The 25817-nt window shown below is 38.9% G+C and overlaps 1 protein-coding gene across 7 annotated transcripts in view; it reads left to right on the top strand.

Moving 5' to 3' along the window:
* Window positions 1-25817, top strand: part of Nell1 (neural EGFL like 1) — an 813237-nt gene that overhangs the window by 210360 nt on the left and 577060 nt on the right. For all 7 annotated transcript variants that reach the window (XM_087211541.1, XM_004851562.3, XM_004851560.3 and 4 more), the window contains exons 6-7: window positions 21071-21143; window positions 22715-22797. In XM_087211541.1, coding sequence (XP_087067667.1) covers window positions 21071-21143; window positions 22715-22797 — 156 coding nt within the window. The remainder of the gene's footprint in view (window positions 1-21070; window positions 21144-22714; window positions 22798-25817) is intronic.

The raw sequence follows: 25817 nt of genomic DNA, 5'->3' as shown, positions 1-25817 counted from the left end.
TGAACCATGATATTAGAATGGCAAGGCCAAAAATCACCATTTCATGGTAAGTGGAAACAGGGACACTTATGAGGAAAAGATAGATTCATCAATAAATGGTCAGGAAAATGATTTATTTAAAAATACTTCATATGAGATATGGACACTCATACAGAACATTGATTCATGTAATTGATTTTTTGTGTATTTAATGTCAGGGAAAGCTTCCAATATGCATCTAGACACCATGCACAAAAATCAATTATAACTGAATTAAATATCTAACTGTGAAAGCAAAAATTTGAAAGTTTTATAAAAGTCAACACAGGAGCTTATCTACATGATTTCAGAAGTTCTTTTTAAAAACACATGTTTAGACCAGTCTTGGAATCCGTTCTCCTGAGATCTTCTCTTCTGGAGGGCCACAGGACTTTGCTGTAGCCTTTGTTTCCATGTGGCTTTCCTGAGGGATCCACAGGAGAACCGCGGAGTCAGAAATTAATGCTGAAGTTTCCATGTGAATAAGCCCACATTGGCCTTTTGGAGGAGGAGATAGAACCGAGAGGAGAATCAGCATGGCACAGTTTACAGCCAGCTCACCCTCTGAAGCTGGCATATATCAACTGTCAGCTGATGTGTGATCCCTAGGGAGGCGCCAGACCACCCCCTCCCCAAGAAGCTAGGAAATGCTGTTAGGTGATCCCCAGAGAGGAAGCAGAACACCCTAGAAGCCAGGAAATGTTCTAGGAGCTGAACCTAGCATCTAAAAAGGTCAAAGTGGAAACTTTCACACAGAGACATACCCATAATCCAGGGCTCATCCCAGACAGACTCCTACATGCTGACAGCAGAGACCCTTCCCAACTGAACTGCAAACTCAGCACAAGACACAGCTACAATGAGAAAACAAGGCAACTCGATACCTCCAAAAATGTGCAATTCCCTCAAAGCTAATCCCACAGATACTAAAATAGGTGAAATTTCAGACAAAGAAATTTTTAAAAACTGAAACTAAATGTTTTGAAAAAAACTAAAAATATTTAGTAAATTAAAATGATCAGTGAGATCAAAGAAGATACACATAAGCAGCTGAATGAATTAAGGAGGACGGACAATGCATGATGTGAAAGACCATTTTTATAAAGTGGTACAAGTTCTGAAAAAGAACTAAGAAGGAATTCTGAAAATGAAAGTCCAGAAACCACACAAACACATGGAGACTGAGTAATGCGTTCTTATCAATAGGTTGCAGAAGAAATCAGGGGAGACATTAAATTCACAGGGTACAGTAGTAGTAGAAACACTATGTATCTGAATCTGTGGAACACAAGAAAGCAGTTATATGAAAGTTTATAGCTACGAGTGCCTAGATTAGAAAAACAGCTCAATTTAACCTAATTATGCATTTCAAGACCCCAGAAAAGCAAGAACAACCCAAACCCCAAACCAATAAAAGGAAAGAAATAGTAAAGATAAAAGTAGAAATTAAAGAAATTGAAACTAAAAAAATACAAAGGACCAACAAAATCAAGGAAGTGGTTCTTTGAGAAGATAAACAAAACCGATAAACTGTTAGCCAAACTAACCAAAAGAAAGTGAAGGCCCAACTTAATAAAATTAGAAATGAAAACAAATCACAACAGACACCACTGAAGTACAGAAATTTTTTTCAAAATTTACTTTCAACAGATTGGCGAATCTGGAACAAACAGATAATTGAGCCAAGATGACATACAAAATCTAAACAGATCAACAATAAGCAATGAGACTGAGGGCTGGGGATTTAGCTCAGTGGTTCTGCCGCCTGCCTCGCAAGTGCAAGGACCTGAGTTCGATCCCCGGTACCAAAAAAAACCAAACAAACAAAAAAAGTCAAACTCAAAGCAATGAGATTGAAGCACTAATTAAAACTCTGCCAACCAAGAGAAGCCCAAGACCAAATTAATTTATGGCTGAATTCCACCAGCCCTTTAGGGAGGAACTAACACCAGTGCTCTTTATATTTTCCATATAATGGAAAGGGAAAGTATTTTCTCAGATTCATTCTGTGTCACCAGTACTACCTCAATACTGAAACCAGATAAGAATTCTACAGAAAAGGAATATTATAGACCAATTCTTTGATGAATATAGTTCAAAAATGCTCCACAAGGCCCTCCTTAGCAGAATTCAGCATCACATTAAGAAGATCATATATCATAACCAAGTTGAGTTTATCCTGGGAAGCAAGTGTAAATTAGTAAGTGTAATACACCACAGAAATATAATTGCAGCTAAAAATTACATGATTATCTCAATGGATGCTGAAAATATCTTTGAAACAATCTAACACTCCTCCTGATAAAAACATTCTTGAAAATAGGTATAGAAAGACTTTACTTCAAAATGATAAAAGCCATATATGACAAACTCAAACCAACATCATATTAAATGAGAAAAACTGGAAGAAATCCTGTGAAGCCTAGAGGGAGACAGGATATGCACTATCACCATTCCTGTTCAATATAGTTCTTGAAACTTTAGCCAGAGCAGGAAGGCAAGGAAAGAAATACCTGTAAAAGAGATATGACAGGAAAGTAGAACATAAAGTGTCCCTATTTGTAAATGACATAGTTCTTTACAGAGAAGACCTCAAAAACTTCACCAGAAGTCTTTCAGATCTGATAAATATTTTCAGCAAAGTGGCAGGATATAAAATCAATACATGAAAATCAGTTGCTTTCCTGTACACCAATTATGAACTCATTGAGAAAGAAATCAGGAAAACATTTTCATACATAATAGCTTCAAAAAATTAAAATTCCTGGGAATCTACCTGTGCAAGGAGATAAATGACTTCTATAATGAAAATTACGGAATTCTGAAGAAAAAAAAATCGAAGAAGACATTTGAAGTTGGAAAGACACCCCTTGTTTGTGGATTGGCAGACTAACTGTTAAAATAGCCAGATTGTCAAAAACTGCAGATTCAGTGCAATCCCTGTTAAATATCAACAGCGTTCTTCACAGAATGGAAAAGGTTATCCTGAATTTCATCTGGAATCAGGAAAGAACCAGAATAGCCAGAGCAATCCTGAGCAAAAAGAGCAGTGATGGAGGCATCATGATACTGAACTCGAAGCTGTAGTATAAAGCCATAGTAACAAAAACAAAGTGATTCCTGTACACACACACAAAAGAAATGTAGACCAGTGAAATGGAATAGAAGATACAGAAACAAAACCCAAGCTTATCCAGCCCTTTAGTTTTTGCTAAAGAGGCCAAAAACATACTAGAGAAAGAGAGTCTTTTTAACAGACAGTACTGGGAAAATGGGAGATTTACATGCCAAAAAATGAAATTAGACCACTCTCTTTCAGGCTGTACTAAAATCAAGTCGAAATGGTTCAAAGACCTAGATATGAAACCAGAAGCATTGAAACTGCAAGAAGAGCACATAAGACTAGTGCTTTGACCCCATAGATACAGGCAAAGACTTCTGCACAGGATTCCAAAAGCACAGGAAATAATATTGTGTCAAAACAGTGGGGCTACATCAAATTTAAAAGCTTCTGAATGGCAAAGGAAACAATTCACAACCCACCAAAAATCTCTGCTAGCTACTCTTTTGCTAAAAGATTAATATCTAGAATATATAAGGAAATTTAAAAATTAACCCCCAGGAAAAATAAATCCAGTAAAAAAGTGGGCACATGAACTGTATAGATTCTTTCCAAAACAAGAAGTTAAATGGCCAAAACTGTTTGTGAAAAAATGTTTGACATCTCTAGCCTCAAGAGGAATGCAAACAAAACTACATTGAGATTTAATCTCATGCCAGTCAGAACAGCTATCATCTAGAAAAACTAATGAATGCTGGTGAGGGTTGGGGTGGGGTTCTCCTGCATTGCTGATGGGAATGTAAACTAGTACAACCACAGTGGAAACAAATACAGTAAGTCCCCAACTTAAAAACATTCCAGTCGCAAACTTTCACAGATAGGAACGGACCTCACATGATGAACTTTCGTAGATGTGAACAAATTGCAGAAGTAGCCAGATGCTGTCATAGTCGTGCTGCTGTGTGCTTAATGTACACTGCGATGGTGTGCAGTAGTACAGTACAGTTGGGGACTTACTGAATTTGTGCATGTGTGTGTGTGTGTGTGTGTGTGTGTGTGTGTGTTTGGATTTTTATGCTTTACATAGTATATTTGTGTCAAAGGTGGATAAGACTCACTTTGTCGGGCTAATGAAAGAATCTGAATTATGAAGATTCTATCAGAACAGAACTCATTCGTGAGTCAGGACTTACTGTAGGGAGATTCCTCAAACTACTAAACATAAAAACACCATTTAACCCAGCTATACTACCCTTGGGCATATTTCTGAAAGAATTGAGGACTGCATACAATGATGATACATACATACCCATGTTTATAGCAGTCTGACTCATGATAGCTAAACTGTGGAAACAGCCTACATGCTCATCAACAGACAAATGGATAAAGAAAATGTGTGTTTGTACACAGTGGGGTATTTTGTACCCATAAAGCAGAACGAAACCATGTCATTTGCAGGAAAAGGGATAGAACTGGAAAATATCATGTCGCATGGAATTAGCCAGATTCAATTAAATATTTCAAGTTTTCTCTTATATAAGAAACCTAAAAAAAGTGAATAGTGAAAGGAGAGAGGAAGGGGCACTAGAAGGTAGACTTCTGGAGAAGGGGGAGGAAAGCGAAAGGAGAGTTTTGAGATTGAAATTAATTAAGATAATGTTAAATGCAGGTACTGACTTCCCCCAATAAACCCATCATCATGTGATGTTAACATGCACAAAACCCCAAAATAGGTATTTCATTTTTGACACATAATTGCACATATTTAGAGGTTCTTAGGCATGATTAAAATACAGGATCCTAGAAGAAAATATTGATAAGTTTACTATAAAAATTTAAGAAATTATTTAATCTCTTGTTAATAAGATCACATAGCAAAGAAGTAGTATCCATCAAAGAAATATTTATACATATGTGGAAGTTCTTAAGTGTGATAAATATGCAAAATCGTTGCAGAAAATACTGATAAGTTTACAATATAAAATTTAAAAATCTATTCATCAAAGAAATCTTGGATACAAGATCAATAGCAAAGAAATAGTATCCATTAAAAATGCTGTGAATCAAAAGAAAGATTCAATACAGAGACAGGCAAATGATAGAAAAGGACAGTTCCCCAGAAATAGAAATAGCCAGGGAACATATTAAAAGGAACTCAAGTTCATTAGCTATATTGGAAATGAAAATTGAATCTGCAATGTGATACTGTTTACTATGCATCAGTCTAGGAGAAGAGAAGAGATCTGACTTTGTGTGTGAGAAGCATTTGAGCAGGGTACACATGGTGTAAACTTTTAATTGATAGGACCAGTAAAGAGAGTAATCTGGGTTCCTGTACTGTGTGCACTGTGTCACACAGGAGCTCAGCTCCTCAATATACACATCCGAGAAACTCTTGGTCATGTGACCAGGAATATATGTATAAACATCATCGCAGTGGCTTTTGCTTGTTGTTTCAAAAAACCAGGAAAAAGCCCAATTGTCCATCAGTAGGAGAATGTTTAAACAAATAGTAGAGAATCGTACGAAGAAACCTAAGAGTCAGTGATAAATTTGCAAATGTAATGTTGAGTGAGAAAAAAGTAGCACAAAATTATGGTTTAAAATTATTTGCGTATTTAAAATGGAAAGCAATCAAATACATTGCTTGTTGATTCATTCACATATATAATAAGACAAGTGCATGGGAAAGATCAACACTACATTCAGAATAGTTTACTTCTAAGGGAAGGAATAAAACTTTTATCAGTGATGTACACCCAGAAGGCCTCAACCGTATTAAGATTTTATCTCCTAAACTAGGTAGCATGTTCACAGGTATTTATTGTATTTTTGTTTTCAACCTTTTCGTAGATCATAAATCCTCAAATGTGGATCAGGGTGATAATTATATATATATGTATATGTCTGCATATGTTTATGTATAATTTTTGCCTGTTTCCAAAAATCAACAAATTGTATAGGCATCCTACTTTTAGAGTGCTCTCATTTAGTGCACTGTGGTTTATTGTTCTGTAGCCAGTTGCTTCCTAGTGCAGCTATATTTTTCTTGGGTGCCTTGGGTCTCTAATGAAGGGCAGTGACCTTTCCCAGTCCTGGGAAGGCAGTGACATCATGTGAGAAGATTCAACATCCAAGTTCTTCTGCACATCTAGACCTATTCATTGAGAATGGAACTGGAGAGTTTAGGAATTTACGTATTTTTAAAAAAACTTTCAACAGATTTTGATTTAATAGTGTTGAAGTCTCAAATTGTAGTGTCCTGACATAGGGGACATAGGGATTGATTATGAGTTTGCCTTGGTTATGAGAAATATCTCACAAAATGTAGGATATGATCAGTAATTGGTTTCTGGTGAGTGACGACTATTTGATTCGTGGAACTCTAACTTAAGCAACTCCTGAAAGCTTGTTGAAACACAGGTTTTTGCATGCCAGCAAATCGATGGAATAGTGAACTACAAGCTTCTGTTGCTCCTCAGGAACATGGAGAAACAACCAGATATTAACAGAATCACATTTTGGGGAATGTCGAAAACAGGTTTACAGCAACTGAGTGAATGTAGAGTCAAGAATAAGGGAAGATCAAAACAGTAGGAAAGCTCTGTGACATTTGTACTTGTTCTTGTCCTGTACTGTCTACAGCCCCTTGGCAGTCATGCAGACGGCAGCCCATGTTCGCGGGGCAGACCAGTGCTCCTGTTTGTGGAGGAGGCAGAGCAGAGTTAATCACAATTTTCTGTGTGCGTCAGTTCTACGTGGGACTGTGAAGGACTCGTGCAAGGCTCTGCTCTCTGTTTTGCCTTCATTCCGAGCCTCCTGGCACCAGGGAAGTGGCAGACATTGACTCAGACTTTGCAAGGCTAACAGCCTGCAGCTGCCTGGGGCAAAAGATACACACTAGACCCCCTAAGATGTAAGGGAAGGGTGACAAGCTGAGCCAAGAGTTTGGACAAGTGGAGCATTCACATGCACTTGTGTACAGTATTCAGGGAATTTAGAAAGCCTGCAGTAGGCCTAGGGCTAAATGCATGGTGGAAAAGACTGGAGAATACCCTAAGCTTCCCTGCAGGCTGGTCAGTGCAAACCTGGTCGAGTGTTGGGCCTCAGCACAGATGAGTCTGCAGATTGGGATTCTCCCCCTCTTTCACTCTTGGCATTCAAGAAGATCTTTGTCAAAATTCATTTTTTTCTTCCTTTTTTTTTGTTGGTATTGGGAATTGAACCCAGGGTCTTTGCTCTGCGCTATGACTCTAGCACATTTTTATTTTTTATTTTGAGACAGGGCCTTGCTAAGTCATTGTCTAGGTTGTGCTAGAACTTTCAGTCCTTCCTCTCAGCCCTCCAGAGTGCTGGGATTACAGACCTGTTGTCCCAACATTTTCTAACAGGAGGTCAGGAGTCAGGATTCGGTCACCACACGGGACAAGGAATACAGTGTCTGCAAATACTGTTGAGTCAGCCATCAAACAAATGGATGGCTATGGCATTTAGCCGTCAAAACAAAACCCAGCAAATACAGAGAAAGTGAGAGAATTTGATCTCCACTCTTACATTATAATATTCAAATGATCAGTGTTCAAATAAAAGCAACAGGAAGGTATTATCATTCCAAATGACAGCATAGTCAGAAATCAACCTGGAGGAGGAAGCTCAGATGCTGAGCTTAGTAAAGACTGAAATACTTGTCTTAAATGTGCTTAAAGGGCTGAAGAACTAGGGAAGCTAAGAAAATGATGTATGAACAAAATGAAAGTATCAATAAAGAGATTGAAATTATAAAGGGAATCAAACAGATAGTCTTTGGCTGTGAGGTATATCTGAAATTAAAAATTTACTCCAAGGGTTCAACAGAAGATTTGAGCAGGCTGAAAAAGAATCATTGAACTTGAGAATAAGAAAAATAAAATTAACAGTTCTGGAGAGCAGAAAGAAAATAAATATCAAAATGAACAGAACCTGAGTAATCTGTACTTTACTATGAAATAGATTGACATATATTAGGGGGTCTAAGAAGGGAGAGAGAAAGGGAGAGGAAGACAAAGAGAAATAGAGAGGGAGGGAGGGAAAAAGGCAGAGAACTGAAATTTTTGATGAACGATATGCAGGATAAACTCGAAGATCTCCACATTGAGATACTTCATGGTGATGAAACTGTCAAAATACAAAGAGTCTGGAGAAGAAAAAGAGACGTGCTTGTCGTACACAAACAATCCTTACCAAAATTATCAGCCATTCTCTCCACATAAGCCATGGAGGCCAAAGGCAATGAGTTGACATATTTAAAGTAGGGACACTAAACCGACCTTACAGAAATATAAAAAAGATTAAAATAGAGGATTATTGATAATTTTATGCCAGTAATTAGATAACCTAAATGAAGCATGCGAACTCCTAGAAACACATAACTTAGGGTGACTGGATCATGCTAGAAAAATTGAAGAGACCTGTAAGTAAAAAGATTGAACTAGTAACAAAACTCTCACAACAGAGGAAAAGTCCAGGACCAAATGGCTTCACTAGTGAATTGTAACAAACCCTTACAAAAAAAATTAACCCTAATCTTTCTCAAACTCTTCTAAAAAATTTAGGTAGAGACAACACTTTCTTACTCATTCTATGAGCCCAGAAATACCATGATTCCTAAACCAGATAAAAACATCAAAAGAAGTTAAAGACCAGTGTTGCTTATTAATATAAATGCAACATTCTTTAATAAAATATTAGTGAATGAATAGAACCACATATTAAAAGGCCTTACACTATGCTCATGTGAGATTTATCCTAACATGTACGGTGCTTTCACACAGGAAAAATCAGTGTGTTCTATATCACATTAATAGAAAATGTGGAAAAATTGTAAGATCATCTCAGTTGACAGAGAATGCATTTGACAGAATCCAGTGGCCTTTCATAATGATAATTAAAAAAACTGGCAATAGGGGAACACAATGGAGGGCATAAATGCAAAAAGCTCACAGGAAGCATCATACTCAACGGTGAAAGGCCGAAAGCTCTCCTCTTAAGACTGGGCATGAGGCAAGGGTGTGACCACTGCTATTCAGCACTGTACTGGGATTTCTGGCCAGTGTAGTTGAACAAGCGAAAGAAATAAATTCATTCAAATTAGAAAGGAAGAAAGAAAACTATATTCACAGCCATGATCCTGTATATAGAGAATTTCAAAGAATCCACAAGAAGTCTACCAGAGTTGATAAATAAATTTAGTAAAGTTACAGGTTATAAGATGGACACTTCCAGTCAGTTATGATGCTAGAAGCCACCAGTAAACAGTCTGAAAATGAAACATTCCACCTATAGGAGCATCTAAATGAGAAAAAATTAATAATTGAGACTTTTATTTTTAAAACTATAAAACATTGTTGAAAGAAATTAAATAACTATCTAAATGGACGGACATACTCTGTTCATGGGCTGTGAGATAAATGTTAAGATATCAGTACTACTCAAAGCAATTTACTGAATCAACAAAACCTCTATCACAGTTCTAACATCTTGTTTCTGCAGAAATGGAAAAGCTAATCTTCAAATTCCTACCAAATGTCTAGGAGCTCCGAAGAGCCAATACAATCTTTTTTTTATTCCTTAAGTTTATTGGTACATTTTAGGTATACAATACGATGATGTTCATCATTGGGAATTGGTACCTGTACATGATGTATCTTGGTTCTAAGTTTTTCCCCCTTCCCCTGCCCCCCCTTTCAACACCTCTACCCCTCCCTATTTACAAAGACTTTGTTTCTGTTTTTTCCTTTTCTCGTATTTATTTCTTTCCCTCTTTTCCTTTCCCCTGCCCTTCCCACTTCCCCTTCCCCTTTAGAACTTTTTTCCTATTTCACAATATCAATTATACATTTTGATTCTTATTTACACTTTCAGTTTCTCACACCAGAGAAACTATTAGGTATTTACACGTGTGTCCTATTTATTTCACTTAATAGTATTAGTCAATACAATCTTGAAAAAAGAACAAAAATTCACATTTCCCAACTTCAGAACTCACCTCACAGCTCTGACAGTGAATACAGTATGGTGCTAGCATGAACGTGGACATATATCAATGGAATAGAAGTGAAATTAAAGAAAGAAATAAAGCCATATATCCCATGGCTAATTGATTTCTTTTTCCCAGTACCAGAAATTGGACTCAGGACCTTGCACTTGCCAGGCAGGCATGGTGTTGCTGAGCCCTTCCATGGCTAATTGATTTTTTTTTTTTTTTTTTTTGGTAGTGGGGATCAAACTCAGGACCTTGTGCTTGTGAGGCAGGTGGTGGAACCACTGAGCTAAATCCCCGGCCCGTCAAGACCTTTTCATAGGGGCAAGGAAAGTTTCTTCAACTTTGGAGCTGGATTTCTACATCCAAAAGAATGAAGTTGGCACCCTATTTCATACCACAGTGGATCATCAATCTAAATATAAGAGCTAAACCCAGGAAACTCCTAGGAAAAAACATGGGGTATATCTTCATGACTTGATTTCACAATAGATTCCTAGATATTAAGTCAAACTATGAACAATGAAAGAAAAAAGAAATAAATTAGATTTCATCAAATTAAATACTTTTTTGAGTCAAAGAGCATGATCAAGATTATTAAAAAAAAGCCCATAGGATGAGAGAAATATTTGCAAATTACATACCTTAATAAAGATTTAATATTCAGAATATATTATAATTTAACCACAAAAGATACACAACTCAATCTTTAAATGGGCAAATGAAATGAATAGACATTTTTCAGAGTAGATGTACCAATGACCAAGAAGCACATCAAAAAATGGTCAATATTCTTAATCATCAGGAAAATGAACATCAAAACCACAGTGGTACATTACTTCCTTCACTCCTACTTCAATGTTTTTACCTTAGTTACTTTCTTCATCACTGGAACATAATAATCGCACCCACAAATTTAAAGAAGAAAGGTTCCTTATGACTCACAGTTTGTAGAGGTTCAGTACATAGTTGGCTAGCTCCAGGACAGGGCCTCATGGCAGAGGAGCATGGCAGAGGAGAAGGAGTTTGTAACATGGCAATGAGAAGCAAGAAGGGATCCAAGGAGTGAGAAAGATACACACGTCCGTTGACTCACCTCCCAACATCATTCCCAGCTATAAACCCATCAGGGGCTGATCCAGTATCAAACACCCATGTTCCAGTATCACACATCCATGATCCAGGATCACACACCCATACTATACTATAGTCACTTCCCAATAGCCCCACCCAGGAGTCCATGAGACTTTGGGGCACAGTCTAGGTATAAGCCATAACAGTTATAATTTTTATTTCAAATGGAAAATAAGTGTTGGTAAAGATGTGGGAAGTTAGTACATTACTGGTATGAATATAAAAATGGTACAAATGCTATGGATGTCCTTTGAGAATCATTGCTTTAGACAGAAACATAAATGTAGGATCGCTTTGACTTAAAGTGATATAAGTCTGAGTTTGAATCTTGTGCTCACTCTACCTCCTTATAGCTGTGTTGGTCCAACCTTTAAACTAATGAAATTATGCTCTTGCTTAAGTGTTTTCAGTGACTCTCCATTCCAGAGTCAATGCAAGGTCTGATCTCTCATTTTCCTCTGTAACCTTATCCCATGCCACTTTCTCTTCTGGAAACCTTGTCCTAGCTACATATTCTTCTTAGTCCCTTGAACATATGAAAGCATTTTAACATGTCTCTGCTTGGAACAGTTTTCATCCATCCATTTATAAATTGTCTCTTCTTAATCTTGGCGTAAACAGTTTCCTTCTGCACTGCCTTATGTTCACAGATCTTTCCCTGTCACTGTTTGTGTTAAGGACCAGGCTTTGTTGATCTCCTCTAGATTTACTCATTTGCTTGTGTTGGGCTGATAGTGTTGGCTGAGGCACTTACCTGAGATATTTCCAGTCACGTGGTGGTTGTCTACTGGCTAGGTGAGGTCTGGACCACATGTCTCTTATTACCCACCAAGTGAGCTTAGGCCGTGGTCCTGGGCAACACATCAGGGAGGAGAGAGTAGGCAGCTACAAGGCTCTTGAGATGAGTAATTGGCACATGATCACTTCTACCCTGTACCACTGGTCAAAGCAAGTCATAAGACAGCCCCAGATTCAAGGAGGGGGAAACAGACTCCCCTGGACATGTGGGTCTACAAGTTAGCTCAAGGTACGTGCATATGAGGGAATCAGTTATGTATTTATGGTTATTCTACCACATACCTTCTTGCTGAAACATCTCCATTTCCTTCATCACGCTCATGGTTTGGAAGAACGTGCAGGGCAGGCTTCAAGGGGAGCTGATCTCTGCAGTTGCGCAGGGTGCTGCGCTTAGTATGGAACCAGAGTTAATGTAATGCTCTGCTGTTCTTTCTTTCCCATTTGCAGGCTTCCCCAAGGTCAGAAATGTCTCTGCCTTATTCAACAAATGTTTAGAATAGCACTAGGCCCATAACTGGCAGGCAGTTGCTTTTTGATTTATAATCGGGTTACACCCCAGTGAATCCATGGTTAAGTAAAAATAATCTTTATTTTGTTTTTAAAAATGTTTATTGGTACATGTTTGCAGTACATAATGATCACATTCATCATGGGAAGTTGGTACATGTACAGAATGCATCTTAATTTTTTCTGTTTCCTTCCTCTCCCTCCTTGCTAAGTGAAAATATCTTAAGTCAACATGGATTTAGTATGCCTAACCTACTCAACATCATAACTTACCAGCACAGGACACTGTCAATTAGCATCACTTGTTTCTTCTTGTGATCATGTCATTGGCTGGAAGCAATGGCTCATTGCAAATACTCAGGATCACGGTCAAATATCGTCAACCTACAATGAGTGACAGAGAGAGCTGCTTTCAAAAGTAAAGATTATTCACGAATGACAGAGTATTGCAGTCTGGGACCTAAGTGTCACCACAGAACATGTGCATACCCAGGATGCTAAAGAAGACATGGGTTTTCTAAAGATAAGATGACAAAGATTACATACACTGCTTAGAAACAATCGTCTTTGGCTGTGGGGATCAAGTACGAATCCAGAGTTGAACATCCTTGCAGACATGATAGTTCTTGGGTAGACATCCTTGCAGGAATGATAGTTCTTGTTATCAGGCAAATGTGTGTAGGGATCACCCCACCACTGCACCTTAATGGCTTTCCAAGTCCATTTTGTTAGAGTTCAACATAAAAATGAGTTCATTTTGATTTTGACAGCATTCACAGTATTGTACCCCATATCAATAGCCTGGGAAAAGATCAAAACGTGCTGTATGGTTTCTGCTGAATGGATATTTTGTTCACACCATTGTAAAACTGAAAAATCATTAAGTTGAATCACCATAAGCTAGGGACCTTCTGTATTCTACAACAATGACTGGACAAGTTATGAATCAGTCATCTTATTAGTAAAGTGGCCAAGATACCGCTAATGGAAGTAATGGAGATGCAGAAGAAAATGTATTAAAATCAGCTGGCACATAAGTAGGTTACAATGCACATCCCCATCTCTTCCTTTTTTATTTATTTTATGCTCCCTTCATGCTTAGCACTATACCGTAGAAGCAGAAGGCACCTGTAAAGGCTTCTGATTAGTTGGAAGTGATTAAGAGAGACAACAGTTAACCCTATCATCTGTAACACAAAGGGTTTTCAGAGAGTTTGACAAGCACACAAGTGTCTGATACAAGCAGAAAACAAAGGGTTTTCAGAGAGTTTGACAATCACGTTGCTACAGACAGAAGTGGGGTATAAGGCTATGAGGAGAGAACCAACAACAACTGAATGCTTCCTATGTTCTAGACTTCGACCCCACCTGTATTATCTAAGTTAATCACATTTCACCTTCAGAGAATCCTATTGCAGTGATAGCAAACCTTTTAGAGTTTTCAGTGATACAAACTGTCTGCTTTATAGGCATGAGATAGGTTCTCCACACTGTCCTAATGGGTGGCAATTATTTTTCTCATTGTCTAGGTCCCTTGAAGAGACTAAGGGACTTGCCAACCTTGTATAGTCTGGAAGTGATGGAAAGGGGACTTAAGGCTAGGCCTTTTTTATTCAAAGTCTGATCATTCATTCAACAAATACTTATTAATTGCGTCCCAGGTGTTACCACAGATACCACTGTGCTGACTGGAGAAACATTTCACTTAAAGACCCATTTCCCACAGAGGAGAAGAGACCTGTTATCATTTTGAGGTGGTCCTGGTGTGGAGCACCAGAGGGAATAGCAGTTCCACACAGCTCCTTCCCTAGGGAGGGATGTTTTTCTCCTGTTAGGAGCCTAAATGAATGGCTCTTTGGAAGCACACTCAGGCAGAAGTTTTCAAAACTCATTTCCTTAGAATCCTGGGTGCCAGACAGTGCATCCTTTTTGAATTGAGATGGCTGGGGTAGGGGAAATATGTCAGTGTCTCATTATAGAAATTACCATTTGATTAATTCAAAGCTGCAAAAATCTTTCTGCAAAAGAGGCTGCCACTTCTCAGGTGAGAGTCAGCACATCTTCAGTCTTTCATAATTATCCTCTGGAAGCCGGCTCCTGGGCCCAAGAACCACACCTGCCTTATTGCTCCAGAGCTAGAAATGCTTATGATATGTTTTCAACTTAAAATGACATTATTCACTATTTTAAATAATAACACGTGGCTTCCTAGGCAAAGTAGAAGCATAAGCTACTTGCTCGTCAAAGTTAATTTCTGGCTCTGTTTGATTCTTATAAATATATCCTGCAATAAAAGTGCTGCTGATTAAAGAGTAGAGGACGAAATCTATTGCTTGGTGCCCAGCACATAAACCTGTAACATTAGATAATTCCTGTGTGAGCCACAGAATGGGGCTGGGGATTTCTTCACTTTGGAGCAGCAGCCATTTGAGGAGAGCTGACAGCAGTGACAGGAAAGCTTATCTGAATCTTCTGATTGTCATGGATTTGCATTACTAAGATGTTTGACTATCACTTAGCTTCCTTTTGATGCATGCTGAGCTGGTGATGTGATGCAGTTACTATTTCAGAGCCTAGGTGAAGAGCAGTGAGTTACAGGAAGCTTCATGGGTTGAGTGTATGGAGAGTTTCTAAGAAGCTGAGGTTGGAGGGAGAAGAAGCATCCGAAGCCGTCCATCCAGGCTAAGGTTCAGGCAGGCCAAGGGACAGTGTAAGTTTTCAGTGCTGTCCGTACCTCCTTCTGCCTCTCTCTCTCTCTCTCTCTCTCTCTCTCTCTCTGTCTCTCTGCCTGACAAATCTGGGTCTGTATGAATCCTTTCTTTCACCTGGACATTGCTGTCTCCTTTAATGGCTGAGCTGTCACTGGGAAGTGAAATTGATTACAACTTTTTTTTTTAATGCCACAGCTGTTGTTTTTTTACCTCAGCTGCTTCCCATAATTCTACAGATGGTAAACATATGTTTATAGGCACATAGAAAAAGAAGCTATATTGGATTCCTCCCATCTTTGATTCTTATTTTTCCTTTCATGCAGAAAGCAGTCACAGAACTGAGAAATGATATACCTTTGTAGATTAATATTTCTGTGCATTAAGACTTGGGCAACAGCAGGATGGCTAATGATATGCTAATGAGCTGACAGTTTTTATTGATCATAATGAGAGCCGACAAGTATCTTTCTTGGCTTTTATGCGAGCGGGAATATTTCATTAACTGTCTTCAGAGCACAAATACATGATTGGTTGCAGTTTGAAAATCTTCCTTGAGAGTTTCCCAGGTCTTGCTTTTCGTTAGCCTGTTGCCAAAGCTTGAGTCCCTGCCAGTGTACAAACAGAACGCATCTGCATCCACATGTTTACGTGCCTGGCAGGAAACCCTCTCACCCCTTTCCCTTTCGAAGCAATTTGTTTCAGTGTTTTAGCATACAAAAAATGAGAACTGTTTTCTTCAGTGTAAACAGAGATCTGCAGGGAAAGAGAAACGTTAAAAAAGAGTTAGCATTTGTTTGGCGGTAAAGCAGCTTTCATTTGTATTAGAAGGCTCTGGGTGTTGAGGAGAATGACCCTAATCTTAGTCCTTCCATGCAGAAGAGGGTCCTAATGGCACAATTTTCTAATTTTTTGCATCTTTCTATATCTCTTACTGCAAAATGAGAAGAGTTCTGGGAATAATGGAAATAATGAGCGTGATTTCCTCAAACACTAAAGAGCCATAATACACAACCTCTCTGTGCACATTTATTTTCCAGTACATCCAGAGCTGCCTGCAGGAGGGAGAGGGTGGCAACAGGGAGATTAAACAAAAGGGCAAAAAAAAATCCATTTTTTCCCTTCCATCAGTGCTAATAGTAAAGTTTATTAATTTGTGCTCTGCATCTTTGAGATTTATTTAGATGTTCGGATCTGCTGAGGTTTAGCATTGTGCAAACAACGAGGAAATGACTCTTCAGCAAATTAATAGCAAAAATAAGATTCAGAAGGGAATATTAATACCTACAAACACCTCTGCTTTCCAGCACTGAAAATCTGTTTTAGTAAATTGTTAGCATCTAATACAAGTAATTTGTTATGTACGTTTGAGCAGTTAAGATAGAACTGCATTTTGTTAATAGGACCTCTTTGTAGCAAAATCTTGCTGGTTCTTGTAACTACAGGTATCCTTCACAGGATATAGTTTTACCTGCAGCATCCTTTAGTGACCCAGCACTGGTCGTGGAGCTGGTAGGCCTGTAGTGTGTGGTTTTGGATCCAGGTGATCTTTAGGAAAGGTACTTGAACTGTCAGAGCCTTGAGTTTCTCATAGGTCCCATGAGCAGATGATTTAGCCTTAGAGCAGTAGTTCTCACTGCGAGGATCAAAATCACTTCCTAAGATACCTCACTGTCCTCCAACCTCTTTGAAAATTCTGATTATATACCTTTAGGTTAAAAAGTAATGCCCTACGCAATCCTAACAGCTCCCCAAATGATGTGATTCAGTATTGTGTAGTTCACAGTTTCCAGGATTTTCTTGTCTTGATGTGGGGGATGGAACTCGGGACCCTCGCATCCAGTGAAATCTCAGCCCTTTTATTTTTTGTTTTGAAACAGGGTCTTCCTAAGTCACTAAGTTGCCCAGGCTGGGCTTGAACTTGCAGTCCTCCTGCCTCAGCCTCCCAAAGAGCCGGACTTACAGGCTTATGCCACTACGCCCTCCTAGTTTTCAGGAATTTGATACTTTAAAAATATTTACTGTGCCAATGATGTGAAATCTACTAAAAGAGGAACAGGGGATCATACTGAGATGGTCCTCATGGTATTTATATCTAGTAATTCTGTTGGCTTCCATTCAGATCCAAATCACTGAAGTTTTACTTTGTTCATATGCAGGCACAGGATCCTCCTTTTAAACAATGAAAACTTCTAGTGAATAAATTCTCTTGCTCCAAAAGAGACAAGTGGTTCACAGTAGAGCAGAGTTTTTTCACTAAAGGTGAGAACCTTTAGTATGGAACAGCTTTTGAGAATGTATTCTACTGAGACAGAAGCTGGGAGATTGTCCAGGGAATCTGATTATTAAACAGAAACTCAAGGTATTTAGGAGCTTAAGGAATTTGATATTTGAGAAACATTGCCAAGATGAATGATATGAAATAAAGCTAGGTCTGAAAAAAGGAGATCCAACGAGTCAGCTAATATAGGCCCAGCTAAGTTGCAGTATCAGGTAAGGGTAGATCCGTTTAAGTTAAACGAGGAGAAATAACAGAAATTCTGTCTTTTCACTCCTTAACTCCTTTGGTACAGTGCTGGAAGGCACATTGTCCTGTGGAAATCCATGTAGATCATTTTTTTAGGGCAGGAATAAGGCATGTTGAGCTACTTTGTAGTTTCATACTTTATAAAACTCCTTTTTGGGGTTTAGCAAATTCTTCTTTTTATGAGCTAATACCTAGTCACTAAGTGATCCACAGGGCAGCTCAGCACAAGACATCCTGGCTCCTGTTCTTGGGAAGTTGCTTGGATATGCACAAGGGCTGATCAAAAATACTGTGAGTGCTTGAATTTAAAAATTGATTACAATAAAGCAGCAGTCTCCAGCCCTTTTTGGCATCAGGGACTGGTTTCCTGGAACAAGTTTTCCAAAGACTGCAGGGTAGGGAAACGGTTTGGGTTGAATCAAAAGAGCAGGTCCTTGGATCCCTCCCGGGCACAGTTCGTATCAGGGCTCCTGCTTCTGTGAAAATCTGACGGCACTGCCTATCCGTCCCAGGCGGAACTCAGGCAGCATTGTGAGCAATGGGGAAAGGCTGTAAGTACAGAGCAAGCCTTGCTCTGTGCCCTTTGTTCACTTCCCACTGTGGAGCCCAGTTCCCAGCAGGTCACGTACCGGTGACGCTGCCTCTCCATGCCCTGGCTGGGGCTTTGAGGACCTCTGCAAAGACACATTGCCTTTACGCCCTCCCCACCTTTTTTGGTTCCAACACACTTCTCCATCATTTCTCCCACTTTTGGAAGCAGTTCTGGAAGTCCTCTTGTACACACACATGTTGTCACATGCACACACACATATGCTCACACTTCTCTGGGTGACAGTATTTGTATTGTATCACCACCTTTGTTTTAATTCAGTATCGAATTATATCCATTTAGCATCCAATTAATATTCCGATCTTGATTCATTTGGCAAGAGCCAGTTTTCATGCCAGTATGTGGGCTAACTCCCGTGACCTTTCCAGAGGAAAAAATACCAAGTGCTTTGGGTTTTTGTGCTAATGAGCATTGGGAAGCTGTCAGCTCTTACTTCTTTTTCTGTTCCAGTCAACATCATTGACCTTCATCTAGTGTTTGATGTAACACATGCACACATGGGGCAAAGATTAAAAGTGGGAAGAAAGGGATAGAGGAAAGGTGTGGGGAAGCGATTTGCAGTCTATCAGGTATCTAAAGTTAGTGTGGTCGCTTAAAAAGCAAGGAAAAGTGCTGTGTCTTACAGTTTGTTGCTATTGGGTAAGTGGGACGAAGTATCTTCCAGAAGTGGATTATGTATTTCTTAAAATATGACTGATACCGTGACAATGCAATCCGTATTTCTGAGTTCCTTTTCTATGGATGAAAAGACCGAGAACGATTTAGTCTTCTGATGAATAGAAAAATAGAGGGGCCTCAGCTTTTCTGGGCACATATAGGTAAATTTTCCCCACTTCTGCATCACCAAGGCTGGCAGCTGTCCTGGTTTGCCTGGGAATAGCTTGGTTTTAGCACTGAAATTGCCTGTGTCCCAGGAAATTCCTAAACCCTGGGGAAAGCAGTATGGTTGGTTACTCTAAATTCATTCATGATCAGCTTGATTAGATACATGTTTTCTAATGTGATGTTTAATTCTCTGTGATGGTTTGTTCTTTGATGGACATTTATAGCTTTGTTGGTCTGAAATACATACATATATATATATATCTACATTATAATAAAAGTACAGAGTTCTAAAATGAGCTTGGATGCCTGTTTAATTGACCTAGAACTTGAGTGCTATGAAGATTGTTAACTTTTAATCCAACACTGTTTTTCAAGATGATTGCCCATGGCCATTCAGTAGGTTGGAGTCAGATCCAGAACTTGAATCCAGGCCCCCTTTTCTTTTCTATGTGTCAAATGTGTCTGAAAGGTGCCTTAGCCCTCTTTTCCGGTACTGGTGCTTGAATCCGGAGCTTTTGCAAAGAGTTAACACTCCCAGCCTTTTTTTTTTTTTTTTTTTAACTTAGCCGGGCTCACCTTGAAACTGTGATCTGCCTGCCTCAGTCTCCCAAGTAGCTGAGATAAAGGCATGAGTTAATTCGAATGGAAAACTGAGCAGCCCCATGCCAGAGAGAGGCTGATTCACTTGGTGTATGCTCCATTAATTGCTCCCTGGCCCTCCTCGGCATGCGATGATGAATTCATATTGAGGCGCAGTGGCAGGGCCTTCTCCCCCGTGGGGGGCCTGTCTCCTCTCGCAATCACAGACATTGAATCATCCTCCAAGAGGAAGGGTTAATAAATGTGTATATTTCTGTAAAATTGTGCTGTGATCTTGTTACTTCTAGTCTTATTATTTCTATTAATATTTCCAATTAGTATTTTAGCTTGAAATGATAAGCAGAAAACAGCATTTGCGGGTTGCCTTCTGCTGTTTGGAAGATGAGAACATAAATGTTACAGGTTGCTCCCTCTGAAAGATTTGCAGCACTATCTTAAGCCTATATTTTATTTATAGATTAAGCTCAATATTCTGAACCAGCTTCCCTATCTTCCATCTGTTCTGTAATACCTCTTCCATCAAATCAGAAAGAAAAACCCAAACAAACCCAAAACCAGAATCTTAAATTTAACATAAAAATCCTGAAGCCAAGTCACTGTTTTCATGGAGAGATACTGCTTCTGATGACTTTCTTAAAATTGGGGTATTCTTCCAGGTGAAGTACAGTATTAAGAGACCACCTTTTTCTTACAAAGGTTGAGGAAGTCTTAAGTCTCAATGAGACATTGCTTCTTGGCCTTTTGGCTAAGATCAAGTGAAGACTTAACTAGAAAGACTCAGTATTACTCAGTTGAGGAGTGAAGGTCGTTAGGGAATTTTTCTGAGCTCTAATTTTGTTTCCTTGACTAAATAAATCAATAGAAACCTTTCAGTCTTCTATGTCTTTCTTCCCACTTAAAAAAAAAAGTCCTGTAAATCAGCATTCTTTAATGTAGCAGGATGATTAGGGCATTGAAGAGAATTTTAATTGCCCCAATGCCTGTTTAGTTTGATAGTTTAAGAATGCTCACTGACAGATCCTGGGTGCTGCGGTATCTTTGGCATTCAACAGTGGTAGCTAATTGTGGCTTTCTCAACATGAAGCTCCAGCTCAGAGTTTCAAGGAGAGAATGATGTGGAGTAGTTCAGTGTGGGCAAAGGCCAGCTCACCTTTCAAGTGAATCAGTCTTGCTAAAAAATAATCTGAGCATGGCTGTGGGCCTGCACAGGGCCACATGAGCTGCGACCAGAGCCTTGATTACCACTTGTCTCTTCTTCATCAAGGGGATCATCCAAGATGGGAAGGTCATCTTTATGCCGAATGGATACATAACCCAGTGTCCAAACCTAAATCGCAGTAAGTAGTACCTTAAAGCACTTGTGAGCTTTAAATGTTGCAGAACTTGTTTATAACATCAGAGAAACACATCTGGAAGGACAGACACAGAATACAGTATTGACTTCGAAGATGGGGAGGGTCCCAGAAGAAAACTCATTCTCTGTATTATGTACTCCTGTGTCTGTGAAGTTTGAAAAAGATTTTCGCATTTACAGATTTAAAATTTGAAGGTAGGAAAAGGGTTAACAGGTTCTGTATTGTAAGACAGATATGTTTGATGTTATATATATGTACTTTAAATTATTACTATTTTACAAAACTGTTCTTTAAATTTTTGAATCTGGATGTGAACTCACTTTTCCTCTCTTATAATACTTTATATTTTCCTAGTCACCTCTCTGTCAAAATGAGGGTTAAATTTTGAAATTCACGTGGTCTTTTCCATCAACAGCCACTTTTCCTGTTTCTTTCTGTTTCTTATTAATGAAGAAAAGGATCCAGACCTGAAATCCTCCCTGACTTTACTTTAAATTTTTTTTTTTTTTTTTTTGCTTTTGAAAAGAAATACATTATTGGCAGATGTCATTGTAATCGTCACTTTTTAGTAACATAGTTTTATGAGTAATTTGAACAGGCTTATTTACAGAAGATTGAATTTCTTTTTTTTTTGTATTAAATTCTTTTATTGGTACATTGTAGGTATACAACACAATTACATTTCTCATTGGGAATTGTACCTTTATATAATGCATCTTGGTTCTTATTTTTTCCCCATTCCTAGCCCTCCCTTCACGCCCTCCACCCTTCCCTATTTACAAAGACTTTATTTCCATTTTTTCCATTTCTCATCATTTTTTCCTTTCCCTTCTTTCCTTTCCCCTGCCCCTCCCACTACCCCTACCCCTTTGGACCGTTTCTTCCTATTTTACATTATCGATTATTCATTCTAATCATTGGTACATTTTAGGTATACAATATAATGACATTCATCATTGGAAATTTGCACCTCTACATAGTCTCTCTTGGTTCTTATTTTTCACCCTTGCCCAGCCCTCCCTTCAACCCCTCCAGTCCTCCCTATTTACAAAGATTTTGTTCCTATTTTTCCATTTTCTCATATTAATCCAATTCCCTTCTATCCTTTCCCCTAGCTCTCCCACTTCCTTCCCCTTTGCCCCTTTTCTTCCTATTTCACATGACCTATTATACATTTAGTTCTTATTTACATTTTCAGTTTCTCACACCAGAGAAACTATTCGGTATTTACACATGTGTGTCCTATTTATTTCACTTAAGAGTATTGGCTCAATGTGCATCCACTTAGCTATAAATGTCTCTAATTTCTCCTTTTTTATGGCTGAGTAGTACTCCATTTTATAAGAGAACCACATTTTCTTTATCCAGTCTCCAGTTGATGGGCATTTGGGCTGTTTCCAAGTTTTAGCTATTACAAACTGCGCTGCTATGAACATTTACTTTAAATTTTAACCAAAAGAGTAAAAAGCCTTCTACCATCAGACAACTGTTTTAAAATTTTCTTTCTTACATTAGCACAAGATCAATATATATTTTATATTTTCTTTATTGAGCTTGCCCTACCTGCAGTGATTTCTTAAGCCTGGTGCAAGGAATAATGGATTTACAAGAGCTTTTGGCCAAGATGACTGCAAAAGTAGGTATCTAAATTTCACCTGTGATGTTTCATTTCTTTCTCTGTCTTATCAAGAATTTAGAGTGATATGTTATAATGGACACATTTTTAGCCTTGGCACCTGCAATCTGTTACAGTAAGAATGTTTTATTTTCCTATGAAACGGGACCACCTCTACTAGGCATAACCGTTCAGACCTTTGATGCTGTTAGGCTGCACCTAAATGTTGTTCTTGAAAAATATTTGGAAGCAAGAGACATTATGTATTCCTGTAGATTCCCTGGGAATGGAAAAGGAATTTACCCAAAGGCTATTAAACCAGTAACACTAGGAGATGATGCATGGCTAGAGCCACTGCTGCTGATATGTTAGTGCATTTTGAATGTAAGAGTTATTGCCAAAAATCAAGAGGGGGAAAGATAGCTGTTGTTAGAAACAGGCTGCTGTCACAGGAAGACCTGCTCTATGCTTTATTTCAGGACTGATCGTAAGTTAAATCATGAAGGAACATTTGGCTTTTGACACTTTCAGTTTTTAAAATTCTGTGTCTTTTCCTCCTCTCCATCATTTCTGGAACAAACAGCTTGTAAGAAACTCCTGTTTGCCAGGCACGGTGTTAGGCTTGGAGGTGCAGTGATGAACAAGATAACCTCTATCTTAGGAATGTCCATATGGAGTGGCTGAGCCGAAATGTAAACAGTTAGAGACTTTAATGTATATTCACACAATGTAGATTCATAATGAAAACCCTGAGCCTTAGTGGAGAAAGGCATTGAAAAAAATAGAAAATGTGGCTAATGCTGTTATGTTACCACTTAGCTAGGGATATGAGTCTGGCCTAGGTGAAGAAAGAATGAGGTTGAGTCTAAGAGACATTATACTCTGCAAAAGGAAGAATTCTAATAGCAGTGAAGACGATCCATTCATTCTCTTCCACTTGTGGCTGTGATTGCTGCCCACCTTCAGGCGTGGCCTGTGGAAAATACTTGGTGGGCACGTAAGTGATGGGGAGGTCTGGCTGCGTTTTGGATCCATCCATGGGTTGTGCCCCTGAAGCGAGTGTTTCTGTTTCAAACTCGATTTTTGGCCAAGCCAAGTCCCCTTTGGTCTGGAAGGTAGAAATGGAATATTTTTGCATAGAGAAAGATTGAGTCTGAAGCTTGAAACTCAACCATTAGCTTTTCACTTCAGAATGTTGTAGAAATGCGAAATGTAGGCAATGATGTGCCATCTCAGCTTGTGGCATATAGAGGCTTTTATTTTATATTGTCTGGAGCAGCTTGACCTCAGTCCTGTTAATTATATTTTAGCATGCTACTAAATTTTAGGAACAAGAAACATGCCACTCAGTCTCAGGTGGTTGTAGGTCTCCATTCTCTGGCTCTGAGGATGCCCTTTTCTTTCTTATTGTGGGGAATGCCATTTTTCTCTTTTTAGTGATACATTATCTAGGAGCTACAGTGAGCTCCATCCTCAAAGCATTATAATGTAAAATGGGCATGGGGAGGCAGAAGATTTTTAAATTGTGGGATACAGCAAACAGAAAATGGTTTAATCTGGCTCTTCAATCCCACCTTTCCTCCTCTGGCGTTTTGTCAGATTTGTAAGTCTGTTCCTTCCAAACTGTGAAGAGAATTATAATTCTACACTGTCTAATGTGTAATCTGTGGTAATCTCAATCAGGAGTTGTCAAAAATTTTTTCTGTAAATGGCCAGCTAGTAAACATTGGGCTTTTTCAGCCAACAAGCAAAATTGAGGATATTATGTGTATAATTAATTTCATTTAAATATAATCTTTTTAACCATTGAAAACATAACCATTGAAAAATGTAAAAACTATTCTTAGCTCACAGGATGTCCAAAAATAAGTGATAGGCCAGACTTGCCTTGTGTGCCTTAGTCTGTCAATCTTTGATCTAGAAAGTTAGAAAGTCATTCAGACTAATTTTTATTGAGCATTTTTTATGTGTTAGTTCCAATACTTAAACATTTTAAATTCATTCTCACAATAATCTTGTCAGCTAAGTTTATTATTCTACTTTGAGAAGTCTACGATCCAGAAAGGTACCTTTTTGTGAGGATATGGCAGAGCTGGGACCTGAACTCACATACTTAGATTCTGAAAATTGACATGACTGAGAAAGGTTATGGTTGGAAAAGAGAGGGGTTTAGAAAGAGGAATGAGCAAATCAGAAGAAAGGAAAAGAGGAACGCTTGTTTGATCCCTTTGTGCAGTTGAGGTGGATTTCCCTTTGGGAGTGAACGTGGAGCTTGCAGCAACCTGTCAGTGGGGAGGGTCTGAAGAACAAGTCCCTTACCTTCCCTCTTGGCTATGAGCTGCTTGTTTTCCTGGAGAGCTGTGAGGACTTGTCAGACTGGGCCGACATTGGGTTTGCTCTTGCCAGAACCTTTCGGGACCAACTCACCTCACCTCATCTGACTGTTGAGAATCAGTCCCCACACCTATGAGAGGCCAGGTGAATTCTCAGGGAAGGAATTTGAAGAGTTCTCAGGGAGATCTCCCTCCACCGTTAGCCAGCACTCAGGCCTGAGCAGGAAGATCTTTCTGTGCTTTGTGCAAGACTTGTTTCCTTTGTATTACTTTAAGACAGGGTACAGTCAGTTCAGTTGGTGAAATACTTCCGGGTATCTAGTCTGCCATCTTGGCGGAAGCAGAAGTGTAGCTTACCCTTTTTGACAGATTGAAGAGGATGGAGTCAGAGATGTGAGGCCACCTGAATGCAGAACATGGTTTCCTGTTGGAGAGAGAACTCTGTGGCACCAAGTCCGTCTGGACTCAGGCTCTGCCATTAGTTAAATAAACCTTTTGTGGCAAGATTGAGTTGATGGAGTTGGAGCTAAGTTTTGAAGTTTGGTCCAGTTGTCTAGTAGCCTTGATTGAGATAGGCATGTAATCACAGATCATGATGGAGGTAAGGAATGGGCTTTGGAGTCAGACTGATCTGATTCTGCACGCCTGTTCGTTACTATGTTTATTAATGTCGTAGCCTTGAACAAGTTGTTGTACTGGAGATGCTGC

This window comes from Heterocephalus glaber, unplaced genomic scaffold, assembly GCF_053883595.1.
Source record: "Heterocephalus glaber isolate CG9 unplaced genomic scaffold, H.glaber_assembly_v1.0 deba00001428, whole genome shotgun sequence".
NCBI classification, from domain to species: domain Eukaryota; kingdom Metazoa; phylum Chordata; class Mammalia; order Rodentia; family Bathyergidae; genus Heterocephalus; species Heterocephalus glaber.
The sequence above is the reverse complement of the archived record's forward strand: the minus strand, read 5'-3'. Positions and strand labels throughout refer to the sequence as shown.